The sequence below is a fragment of the Alosa pseudoharengus genome, unplaced genomic scaffold (genome assembly GCF_046254945.1).
Source record: "Alosa pseudoharengus isolate Yale_2024_CS ecotype anadromous, Long Island Sound unplaced genomic scaffold, YU_APseudo_1.1 YU_APseudo_1.1_scf_19, whole genome shotgun sequence".
NCBI classification, from domain to species: Eukaryota; Metazoa; Chordata; class Actinopteri; order Clupeiformes; family Clupeidae; genus Alosa; species Alosa pseudoharengus.
Genome location: NW_027468657.1, coordinates 34,107,691 through 34,119,425, shown reverse-complemented (window position 1 = coordinate 34,119,425; position 11,735 = coordinate 34,107,691). Strand labels below are relative to the sequence as shown.

Sequence of the window (11,735 nt, the reverse complement as noted above, 5' to 3'; positions counted from 1 at the left end):
ATGCTCCAAACGAATAGCCTACAAAAACAATCTCATGTCCGCTAGATGGCGGGCGTAACTAAGACAGGCTATTGCTACAGTAAAATGACTAAAAATAGAAGTCAATCTGAAAGCAATCTGACGTCGAACATATTTGTCATCCATTTACTTTTTGTTTAAACAAAGAACTTTCACTTCATTAAATAAATAAGATTTAAAACATGGTTAGATATAGACATTAGGGATGTTTGTCGTTGGTTCAGGCTACAGCCAGCATTACCGTTCTGCTGTCTAACTAACCTAAGATATCCTCCAGTTCTGACATGTAGAAGCTTTCCAACTTTGCGGCAATGCAATAGAACCGAGAAGCTCCGGTGGCGCGCGTGCACTTTGACTGGATGCAAGTTCCGTGAATCCCACGTTGTCTCGTGCCAATCACATCGCGCACTGGACGCAAACTACCGCTATTTAATAACTGTCCGAGGGGCAGTGTGCAGTTGATGCTGCTGGTTTATGAAAAGTTTCTGGAACTACCACTAGCCTGACAGGCGCACAACAGTGAGTGAAAAGAGAGGAATCCTTCGACAGGAAACAATTGGTTTAATGTCATCAGCAAACTATGTTATAGCAATCAGGATTTCGACTGGGTGCAACTGAAGTGATACATTCTATTCGTCATGGTCCACAAATATGGTAAGTAATGACAGTTGCAAGTAGAATTCAAGTCTAGCCTAAACTCAAAACCTTGCTTCGAAATTGGTTTAACCAACGAGCAAGTTTGAATTAAACCACTTCTATAGCCTATCCTTAAAAGTCGCGGTTCGACATAATCATTTCCCGTGAACTAGACTGACGACTGTTTATAACAAGTTATATCAAACGATATGTGTTTTGTTATTTGTCAGTCTAAACATGTTCATAAAGTCTGGAAAGCTACGCGCTTTTGATGGTCGTCGTATTTTCAATCATAGACTACCTTAGGCTACGCCTGGGAGACTCCCATGGGAAACAGGAAGTATTTTTCCTTGGATGATTTCTGCCAGGGATTTTGGGGGACTTCTAGGGGCACAGTTTGGTTGTTTGTTTGCTTTTTTTTGCTCAGCTCATCATGTCACACATACGTTACAAGTGTAACCTTCATCTCCATGGAGAGTCTCCATGGTAAACAAAGTAATGTGCAAATTATTGTCCACTTACATTAATACAGATGTAATAAAAAATATTCCTGTTTCTTTTGCAGTCCTTGACTGCCTAATGTAAAAAGAGTGCCAAGGTCAACATCTTACCATTAGCTTTAATTATGTTTAAATTGACAGTTGTTAGTTGAGGTAAATGTATGTGTTGACATGTAATTTTGCCTGCCTTGTTCTGCAGACACAGACAGAGCAGTGGGACTACTGTCAGAGTACCAGGCCAATCTCACCCGCCCTGAGGAGCAGACCCTGAAGAACAACGTAGGGAAGGTGTCTGCCATCTTTGGAAGCCAACTCTTTCAAGCTCTGCTGGGTAAGACAGCGAGACGTAGGTCAGATCGAGTTTGTCTAAAATGCCGTCGTTGCTTGCCTCCTGTTTACCCTCTCATCTCAAAGAGAATGAATCGCTTTGTTGTGGCCACCACATTCCCAGCATGACCACAAGGCTCAGTTCAAAATATTGCTTATGGTTACAGTATAGTGCACCGCACCCGCTTGATTTTAATGTCCAGAGGCCTTACCAAAAAGGGCCTTACCAAATAACAGAGGGCTAATCCAAATGTTCTGGGAACAAGTTGGACACATGTGCTTTGGTATACAGCTCTTAAAATGAAGTTTGGCAAAGCTCTCCAGAGTTGACCTGAAATGGGGATTATTGCATCAGAATGGTCTGTCCTGCATATTTCCTTTATTTTCAGCCACCAGTCTGATCTTGTTGTGCACATGAGAAGGTAAATTGATTTTCGCCAGCATCCGTTGCGGGTGGGGACTGCAGGATGTAGGTCAGGTGACATTCATTTGTGTGTGTTAGGTCAGAAGGGGGTTACAGAAATGAACTCTAATAAAAGAGTCTTTCAAACTGACAAAAGATTAAGTCTGTAGCCCTCCCCACAAGTGCATAAACGTTTTGAATGACATTTGATATCACCCTCATTATGTCAGACCATTTTAACATGGTTGCTAGATTGCTTCACCACAGTTGTCAGAGTAAAAAAAAATGCTTATTAGACATTTAGAGCTGACATTGTCATTTGGAGTCTCAAGTTCTGCAACATTCACTTCAGGGAAAATGCCTTTTAGCTATATCAGCAAATCATCATTGAGCACACTCTGTGCCACCGATGGAGCCCCATTTCCCCATATTAGCGCTGTCTCCCAGCCAGCATGCAGAAGTGTGAACGATGAGTTTGCGCAGCAGATGTGTGTAGGACTGGTTGCCAAGTGAGGCCATCCAGGCGGCCCAGTGAAGCCACACTCAGCTGTCAGCATCTTCCCCCTCTATGGTCCCGTGACGCCGAGGCTCCGCACACCCACCGCTGCTGTCCCCAACACTCAGCCCGGGAAACATACTAGTTACATTAACCAATGCTTGAGTGGTACTGTTAATTGCCTTGCCCATGCCTTAATGATACCTGCTCATGGGTCCAATGTTATGGCTAGCGTGGAGCACTAGCAGGGCTTGTTGTGTTGTGTATGGGGGGTGTTGTCATGGTGCAGGGCTGAGGAAAGGGAGATGTACTCCCTGTGTTCATGTCGGAGGTGCACCATCTCACATGATCAAATATGAATGTTTGTATGGAAACTCCATTATACATAAACAAGGTGGAGTAAAAGGTTGGCATTCATCTTTTTCATTCTCATGTAGAATGCACACACATAAATCAAAATCCTGTGACTTGGTATGCTGAATGTGTCATACTTTTCTCCCTGTTTCTCTTATGTAACAAACATAATGATTCCTTTAAAACATGTAATGAAAGGACATGGCTTGCCTCTTAGTGATGAGAGCAGTGTTTGTCTTATTTGCTTATAGCTGCAAGCACTTGTGTTATCAGTTATAATTGTTAATTTGAGATCAGGCCGGCCTGGAGTTGGCTGGGCTCTAGTAAGGGGATCAGGATTCCATTCATTCCAGCAAAGAGGCTGGATTCAGAGGAGGAATGTGCAGGCAGACACAGGGAGGTAGATTCCACAAACAAACGATCCAAAGCCTGTGTGCAGCCCCCTCCTCCCTACCGCCGAGCAAGCCTGTTCCCTCCAGCCCAGCTGGGAGAGTGGACAGGAGACTGCGGCAGAGGACTGCAGCAGGACAGACCCTCCGGCTGCCGGTGCTCCCAGGTGCAACCAGGCTACAGGGTCGTGTGAGGCTCTCGCTGCTGTGCATGCGCAACATGTGTTTCCAGTCAGAGGCTCTCACACACACACACACACACCCCTCTGACTTTAAAGAATGAGTGGGAATAATGATGTCAGCGGTGGCATCACTCCCTACACTCATTTCTGCCTGTGTTATACTGGACCCTTTTTACAGAGCAAAACACAAACGTACTAGTGTGGAAAGTGTGTAGTGTAGTGTAGTGTTGTCTTCCATGAGGTGAAACGTTTCCATTACTGTTGGTGGATGACATTTTTAAGGAGCCCTATAGCCAGAACTAGTGTACTGTGCATATCCAATATTCCTAGTACTACTAGTGGATTGGATGTACAGCATGTTAAGATGGATTTGTGGGTCATTTGTTGTGTGTGTGGGCGGTGCTAGTGTAGTGGCAAAGGAGCAGAGTCGGACGCTTGCAGCTCCAAAAGTTGTTAGTTTGATTCCCAGCGGCCACCGCTGTGGCCTTGATCAAGGCACGTAACCTTCACCAAGCCACTTATTTTGCTCCTGTACTTCATTGACATCTGTAAGTCGCTCTGGATAAAAGTGTCAGCAAAATTCAGTATTCAGTAGCTATATCAGAGGCTGTAAGGGGTGCTCACTTGGGTTGCATGAAAATTGATGGCTTTCATCATAATAACGCAAAGTTTGCCCATCTCCAAGAACATATATTAAAGTATTTGTCCTGTTAATAACTTTAATCTCTACAGAATAAAATAAATATTGATGAACTCATGTTATGAACATATAAACATCGATAATAAAATGTGCATAAAATATCATCATTTTTTATATCACAGTTCGGTTTGGTACCCTCTGCCTTACAAACATACACTGCCCCCAGTCTGGTAAAGAAGCTTAACTAGCTCCAAGGCACATAAGTGAATTGAAAAGGCATAACCAAATAAACCCTTCATGCATTCATACCTTAAAGGGTCATTGTAACTGATAAGAATAGTAAAACACCGTGAAACCATGATATTTTCTGTGATTGTCATCACACCATGCAAATCTCATATCCCTGCAACCTTAGTGCTTACAAATGGATGCATGCACAATGACAGTTTGACAGACTATCTGTAAAAGTGCCCGCATGTGGGTGTTCAAGGCATGTGTAAGGCCCTGGTGAGAGTGACTGTGTGTTGACCAAGCCCTCTCCCTGTGATGCACTGTGGGACGGCAGGAGGTACAGTCTCTCTTGATTGGGTGTCCGCATGACTGCACAAACTCAAACAAACACCCCCTCCCTTTTACTGCAGACTCATCCCTTTGTCCCCCAACACACAAACATGCAGGGGCACACGCAGGCCCTCCCCAAACGCCCTGTTAGCATGGCCGCAGAAGGCTTAAAAAAGTAGGGAAGGGGGGTGTTGGATTGGTGGGATTAGGCCTGTGTTGCTCCCTGAGACCCCTCTAATTGTGACCCACTTTGCCCCAGTGTTCTCCCCTAATGAGAGCTGCATGGCTTCTCATCATCCCACATTTCAGCAGGGAGAATCTGAACTGAGCTCTCTCTGTGCTGCCGAGAGCAGGGCCCTGGTGAACCCTGCCCTTCACATTCAGAGCCCTGATCTGGTGTGCTGTCACTGCTGTTGTTGTCCTAGGCTGGGCCTCTTGTTCCAGTACTGGCGCCGCGGTAGAAGAGGTTCTGTGCAAGAGATCGCAGAACCGGGGGGAACCGGGGTGTGTTTTTTGGGGACGGGATGAGATTGGGTTTGTGTGTTTTGTGCCCCGGCCAAGATTTTGTGTGCTCTGTGGAGGAGAGGCTTGGAAGGATTCTGGTACATTTCTCGGAAAGTTGGAGAGGAAGACAGCACTTTTATGTGGCTTTGAGCTTTCATTCTTTGGTCAAATTTCTGTTGAGTAACAGAAATATGCATGTGTCTTCCTTGGGGGACAGAATGGACAGAAAATGTAGAACCTAATCTAACCGAAGACAAATACATAGGCTTTACAACTTGGAACTTGTGAATTGTATTATGTTTGCAAATACATTTGTATTCATATATATACATGTATATATGAAAGCATAGCTTGTCATCATTTCTGTAATTTATTATCATGGAGTGATGTGCTGGTGCATCATATTAAGGTCTATTTTCTCTGCCTTTGTGTGGAATGTTCTCGATGATTATAAAACTTGATCTCATCTTCCTGACACTTGCTTGTAGTTCCACTCCGCTTTTCTGCATTAAAAAGAAACAAAATGTTGGAGTCTGGAGGTATCTGTTGGGCAAGGTATAATTTATGCGTCTTGGCAGCCTGTGGAGGACCCATCTATGAGGCTGTGTAAATCTGCAGAGGTGTTGCTCATCTGACATCTAAATATTTCCGTTCATCATCAACCTGGATGTTGTGTCACCAGGCAGGCAGGCATTGCTGTGAGGACAGGCCTAATCACGGCCTTTAACTTTCAGTGTGTTTTTTCTCTCTCGCGCGCGCTTTCTCTCTCTCTCTCTCTCTTGCTCTCTCTCGCTCTCTCTCTCTCGCTTTCTCTCACTTTCTCTCTCTCTCGCTTTCTCTCTCTCTCTTGCTTCGCACAATCATTTGCACTCTTTCATCTGGCTCTGGCCAGCTGGGCAACTCAGTCGCGTCTGCCCACACAGCGCTCTCCTCCCACTCGCTCCGACGCACGCGCGCACACACACACACACACACACACACACACACACACACACACACACACACACACACACACACACACACACACACACACACACACACACACACACGATGAGTCACGGAGCCCCATTCTTCTGCCACTCATCCCACTGCACCCTGCTGGAACTCTCAGGCTCTGCCCCTCACAGCACCCTCCTCTCTCTCTTGCTCTCTCACGCTCTCTCTCTCTCTCTCTCTCTCTCTCTCTCTCTCTCTTTTCATAGACACACTCACATTGTTACAAATTAATCTCTTTCTCTTTCTTTCACACACAGTCTCAACACACACACACACACACACACACACACACACACACATCCAAAATTGATATGCATTTATAAATGTACATTTTGCTACAAATTGGTGTGGAGAGTAGTGTAGCAGTTCTGGAGCAAAAAAAAACCCCCATGAACCACATGTCACATGCATACACCACATAGAACATCCCCATCCCCACCCCCCATATCTCTCCCTCTCTCTCTTTCTCCCTCTCTGTTTGAGGGACACACACACACACACACACACACCAAGGCCAGGGGCAGGGGTTAATGACCCACAACTTGGTGAGTGGATATGAGAGCAGAAAGGGGAAGAGAGTGCAGGGGGTATGTTGAGAAACAGAGTTGAGCTTTGGCAAAGATGAAGGGAGGTGCTCAGTGGATAGTGGTGTAGAAATGTTTGTGTGTATGTGAGTGTCTTTGTGTTTGTGTCTGTGTGTGTGTGTGTGTCTTTGTGTGTGTGTCTGTGTGTGTGTGTGTGTGTGTGTGTGTGTGTGTGTGTGTGTGTGTCTGTGTGTGTGTGTGCCTGTGTGTGTGTCTTTGTGTGTGTGTGTGTGTGTGTGTGTGCCTGTGTGTGTGTCTTTGTGTGTGTGTGTGTGTGTGTGTGTGTGTTTGTGTGTGTGTGTGTGTGTGTGTGTCTGTCTCTGTGTCTGTGTCTGTGTGTGTGTGTGTGTGTGTGTGTGTGTGTGTGTGTGTGTATGCTGGCATGGTATCAGAGCTGACAGCAGAGGCAGAACAGCGTGGCCTAGTGGACAGTGGGAGATGGAGGGTAAAATACCAAATCCAGGCTTCCGCAAACATTACACACTTTACATTACAGACAGTCCTCACTTGCTGATGTTACTGTACAGAACTCACATCGTACCAACATATACAGTATAAAGGATGTATGAATATTTTAATATACTGTACTGGTCAATTGTAAGATACCCAGTATCTCAGGCGACCCCATTTGAATTCCAGGCGACCCCACATGGGGTCCCGACTCCAAGGTTGGGAAACGATGTGATACACATTTGCTGACCTTTTGAGTCTGGCCTAAAATATAGTATTTACTACAAACTATCTCTTACCAAAAATATACTTGTACTTGTAGCCAGGGACTGATTGACAGGCTGCATGGCAGATTCTAATATTGCCACTGTGTTGGGGTTAAAACTGGGTTGGGCTGACTACTTAAATTCTTATGTTTTGGAATCCAATATAACATTTGGAAGAACATTTTGATTTATAAAGAAAACATGTTCTTTATTCAGATTAGGTGTAGTCTACTGGTAGTGTTTACTGTATGTTAAAGAACTTTAAGACTACTGAAAGGACTGTTAAAAGTGCTTCAAGTATAAAAATAATACATGAATGGAAACCTAGTAGTATACTTTAAAAATAGGATGTGAAGTCCATGTAAAGAAAACATACTTAGTATACTTGCAGTCTAAAAATTATTAAACTTATAGTTTACTGAGGATATAATTTAAGTATATATAACTATCATGACCTAAAAAGTGGGCTAGAATTATATATCTGCAGTAGATGGCAGTGGTTTAGGAGGTTGAGGAGTCGTCCAGGAACCGGAAGGTTACAGGTTTAAGCCCAACTCCTCCTGACAAGACACTCAACCCCAAAAGTGCTCCCGATGTGCAGGTTGGCGCCTTGCATGGCAGCCTCCGCCATCTGTGTGTAAGTGTCTGTGTCAATAGGTGTATGTGAGGCATGACATTGTAAAGTCTTTGGATTGTTTGGAGGAGTGGAAAAGCGCTATATAAACGCAGTCCATGTACCATTAGTAAACTAACAGTACTTTTACACCTCAAAAATACTTTATATAATTCTTAGTACAGTTGCAGTACAAAATAAAGTATACTTATGAGTTTACCATTATAAACTAAAAAGTGAGCCAATTTAGCCTGAAGAAGTATTAAAATAGTAAAAAAAATAGTAAAAAAGTGTACCACAAGTACATTTATACTAGTAAACTTACTACATAAACTTGTGAATAATACTTCAACTGCACTTAAGTATACTTAATAAAATTAACTTTAAGTATAGTTTTTTTGGGTAAGGTATTAGGTATACATTCTTGAAGAATCCATATTGTAAATGCACAACACAAATGTGCTAGAGGTTAGGGGGGTCACTCCAAGGCCAGATCTCCCTACCTCACACCCAGACACCTAAACAACAAGCTGCCCTCTAACTCAAACAGAGAGGTCACATCAAAGATTGTTAAGGCGGAGCAAGATATTTCATCAGGAGCCACTTCCTGGAACCCAGATCGCACGAGGGGGGGTCATAATCCCCTTTTATGCAGAGTAAAGGCAGCGACTGCTCCATTGAAGTCTATGGGCATAGCTCAGAATTTTACCACATATGCTAAGGTCTTGGTTCTATAGAGTTAGGAATGTGAATTTCGGGCACGTTTTCATGATCCTCAAACCCTTCTGAACATTTCAGGTAAATTTTTAGCATTTTTGAGCATTCCAGTCTGGAGAAAATCGACTTTATATCATGTGTGCGCCGGTTATTTATGCCGCTGCTGTTGGCTGGTTGCAACGTGCGCTCATCAATACGTCATTGACACGCCTCTTTATGAGATATATACCAGGATTCAATCCCCATTTCGCGCCCATAGACATGAACTACGACGAAGTATCTTGCTCCACCTTAACAATCTTTGGTCACATTACTATGACATGTCAGAGGCTATAGCTTCTGTCAACACAACAGTGCAGGTTCCTTCAATTGGTTAGGGATGTTTCTAATTAGCTGAGTTTCAGAATCAGCTACTGTGGAAAGTCAAGCCCATGGCTTTTGCAGCCACCTATGTTGGTCAGAGCTGTGCTAAATCGATCCCGGCCAGTAGGAATGGCTGAAGTGCCCTTGAGCAAGGCACCTAACCCCTCACTGCTCCCCGAGCGCCGCTGTAGCAAGGCAGCTCACTGCTCCGGGTTAGTGTGTGCTTCACTTCACTGTGTGTTCACTGTGTGCCCTGTGTGTTCACTAATTCACGAATGGGATAAATGCAGAGACCAAATTCCTTGTATACTTGGCCTAGAAACCTAATTTACATTTTTTTTTTACATTTGAAGTGTTTACTTTAGTCATTATGCTGAATCAGAAGGCTCCTAGCATGAACTAGACCAACTCTCTCATTCTGACCCTGTTTCTAACTGTCCTACTGATCCAATTCACTTTTTCTCTGGCATGGTGAAAGGTATTTTTCCACACCAGGAGAAAAAACCCAAATACAGTGCAGTCCAATGTCTCCAAAGCTCAGTGTTAAAATGTGTAACTGCATGGTCTCACGTTTGAATAACATACGTGTCAGTTGGTTTGGCATAATTGTGTAGCCTGCATAATAATTACAACCTGGACACTCAGTGTTCCTGTCAGGCAGCTGGTCCTTGTAAGTTGCCCTTGATAGGATATCATCAATATGTCATGTCTCATGTCAGCAGCCACTGTATGTGAGGGGGGTGGGTGGGTGGTGGGGGGCACCACAGGCCCCTGGCCCTGTAAACCCAGTATGGGCAGGCATGCTGGAAGGGCAGACAGCTGATATTTATAGAAGCACACAATGGTTGGATTAAAGTGCAGGTTTGGCCAGTAAGCTAACTTTGTTATTGACCTTGTGTGTTGACGAGCTGTGTGCACTCATCTGATTCGGCCAAGCAGGTCGTTTTTATACGCTGAAGAGCAATGAAGCAATGCCACAGTGTGACTGCCTGCTCATGAATCACAGTTAGCGTGTTGCTGGAAATACCACCAAATCTGTTTAGACAAACCAAACATTGTGATGAATGATTTTCTCTGGAGTGATGTGGAGATTTCAAAGCGGCATGAGTTGATGTGTACCCACACACTTCACTGAAAATATCTTGATGATGACTGAGTTCTCTTTTTAGGTATGAGGAAAACAGTTGTCCTTGACACCCCTGTTTTTTCCACTGTTTCCTCACCTGCAGATATCCAGGAATGCTATGAGGTGACCCTGCAGCTTAACGCCACAGAGAACGGCCCAAAGGAGAATGGAGCAGAGGAGGCGGAGGAGGTAGGAAGTCATCAGGGGGAACAGCCTGTGGAATGTCATAACCACATGAGTTCAGTTGACATTGACTGTGGGTCTGGGGACCCTTCATTCACTTCCGATTTCCAAGGGGCGCAACCAGCAATGAAATTAAACTTAAACTGGTACATTTAAATTCTTATCCAGTCTTTACGGAGGTATAGCAAACACATCTTTCTTGTAAACAAAGGTTTTAAATGCAGCTGTTGACTCAATTCCAAATAAAATACACGTCCATGTCGTATAACACTGACACCATCAGCGCAGCCATTTGTGTTGTACAGCGCTGCTAGCTGTACTCCTCTGTCTGTCATCATATAAAGCCCGCCCCATGCCAGGTAAGCGGTGGTGATTGGTTCCTGGGTTTTTGGTGATTCTGTAATCTACTTCAATGGGACGGTCACCAGACTGTCTTTTGCAGAGCAAATTCAAATTTGCTGACAGGTTTGTCTGGGTTCACCCAGGCAAGGAATGTCATGCATAGAAGCATAGAAAGGACCTCTTAGAATACTAAATATTTCTACCTCTTGTCTTGATGATAAAAGATGAAATTTGTCAACGTTGAAGTGCTGTGTTCAAAAGTGACCCACCTGCCGTTTTACTGACTCCTTTTATTGTTCCCACTGTAAGGGCTATTAAGCTGGAGAATATTAATGAGGGGAGCAGTGGTCAGGAGGGGCGGGTGAGCGAGTGAAGGTTACCAAGGGGCTGGGGCTGGGGCTGGCTACAGAGAGAGCGAGTGAACAGAGAGGACGAGCTGGGCAGACCCTCCTCAGCATGAGTCATTTCTGGGAAGACCGCTGCAGCGGTGACACCATGTGCTTGCCAGTAGGCTTCATGACGATTCAGCGCAGACCTTTCATTACAAGAGCCTGCAGTCACATGGCTGCTCCAAATATTTATAGCCGAAGCAGTGAAAATAGCCACATCCCGTAGCCTTTGGGTGGGAAGTGGGTGAGGAATGTATACAGCCATGCCTCCATTGTACAGGTTGGTCAGGTTGTGCTGCACATAAATTGTGCCCCATTCATGTGGTTGCAATGGGAACCGTAGTCATTGATCTTTTAATGGTCCCCAAATGGGATACTTCATCACCTGCATGATTTAGTGCCATCTCATAACTTCTTCCCTCTGACGCTAAGCCAGAATTGTAATAAAATTGATCCTTGGCCCGTTAAGAGAAAACACTTTGGCCTGCTTTTTGCATTTGGATTAGAGAGAAGTTCTCTAGGACTTGAGAGAGAGAAAGAGAGAGAGAGAGAGAGAGAGAGAGAGAGAGAGAGAGAGAGAGAGAGAGAAAGAGAGAGAGAGCGAGAACATGGCTGTCTTGTACAGGACAAAGCATTGTGGAATAGCAAACAGACAAGTTTCATAGACATTTGATTTATTTTAGCTGTCACAATTGA

The 11,735-nt window shown here is 44.3% G+C and overlaps 1 protein-coding gene across 5 annotated transcripts in view; it reads left to right on the top strand.

Moving 5' to 3' along the window:
* The first annotated feature begins 398 nt into the window (after nucleotides 1–398).
* dlg3 (discs, large homolog 3 (Drosophila)) overlaps nucleotides 399–11,735 on the top strand; it is a 91,399-nt gene continuing 80,062 nt past the window's right edge. For 2 of the 5 annotated variants that reach the window (XR_012988360.1, XM_076292518.1), the window contains exons 1-3: nucleotides 399–672; nucleotides 1,354–1,485; nucleotides 10,229–10,314. Coding sequence is in view for 4 of the 5 variants with exons in the window: in XM_076292518.1 (XP_076148633.1) it covers nucleotides 657–672; nucleotides 1,354–1,485; nucleotides 10,229–10,314 (234 nt within the window). In the remaining variant the exon portion in view is untranslated. The remainder of the gene's footprint in view (nucleotides 673–1,353; nucleotides 1,486–10,228; nucleotides 10,315–11,735) is intronic. The other 3 variants (XM_076292520.1, XM_076292523.1, XM_076292522.1) reach the window with 3 other exon arrangements.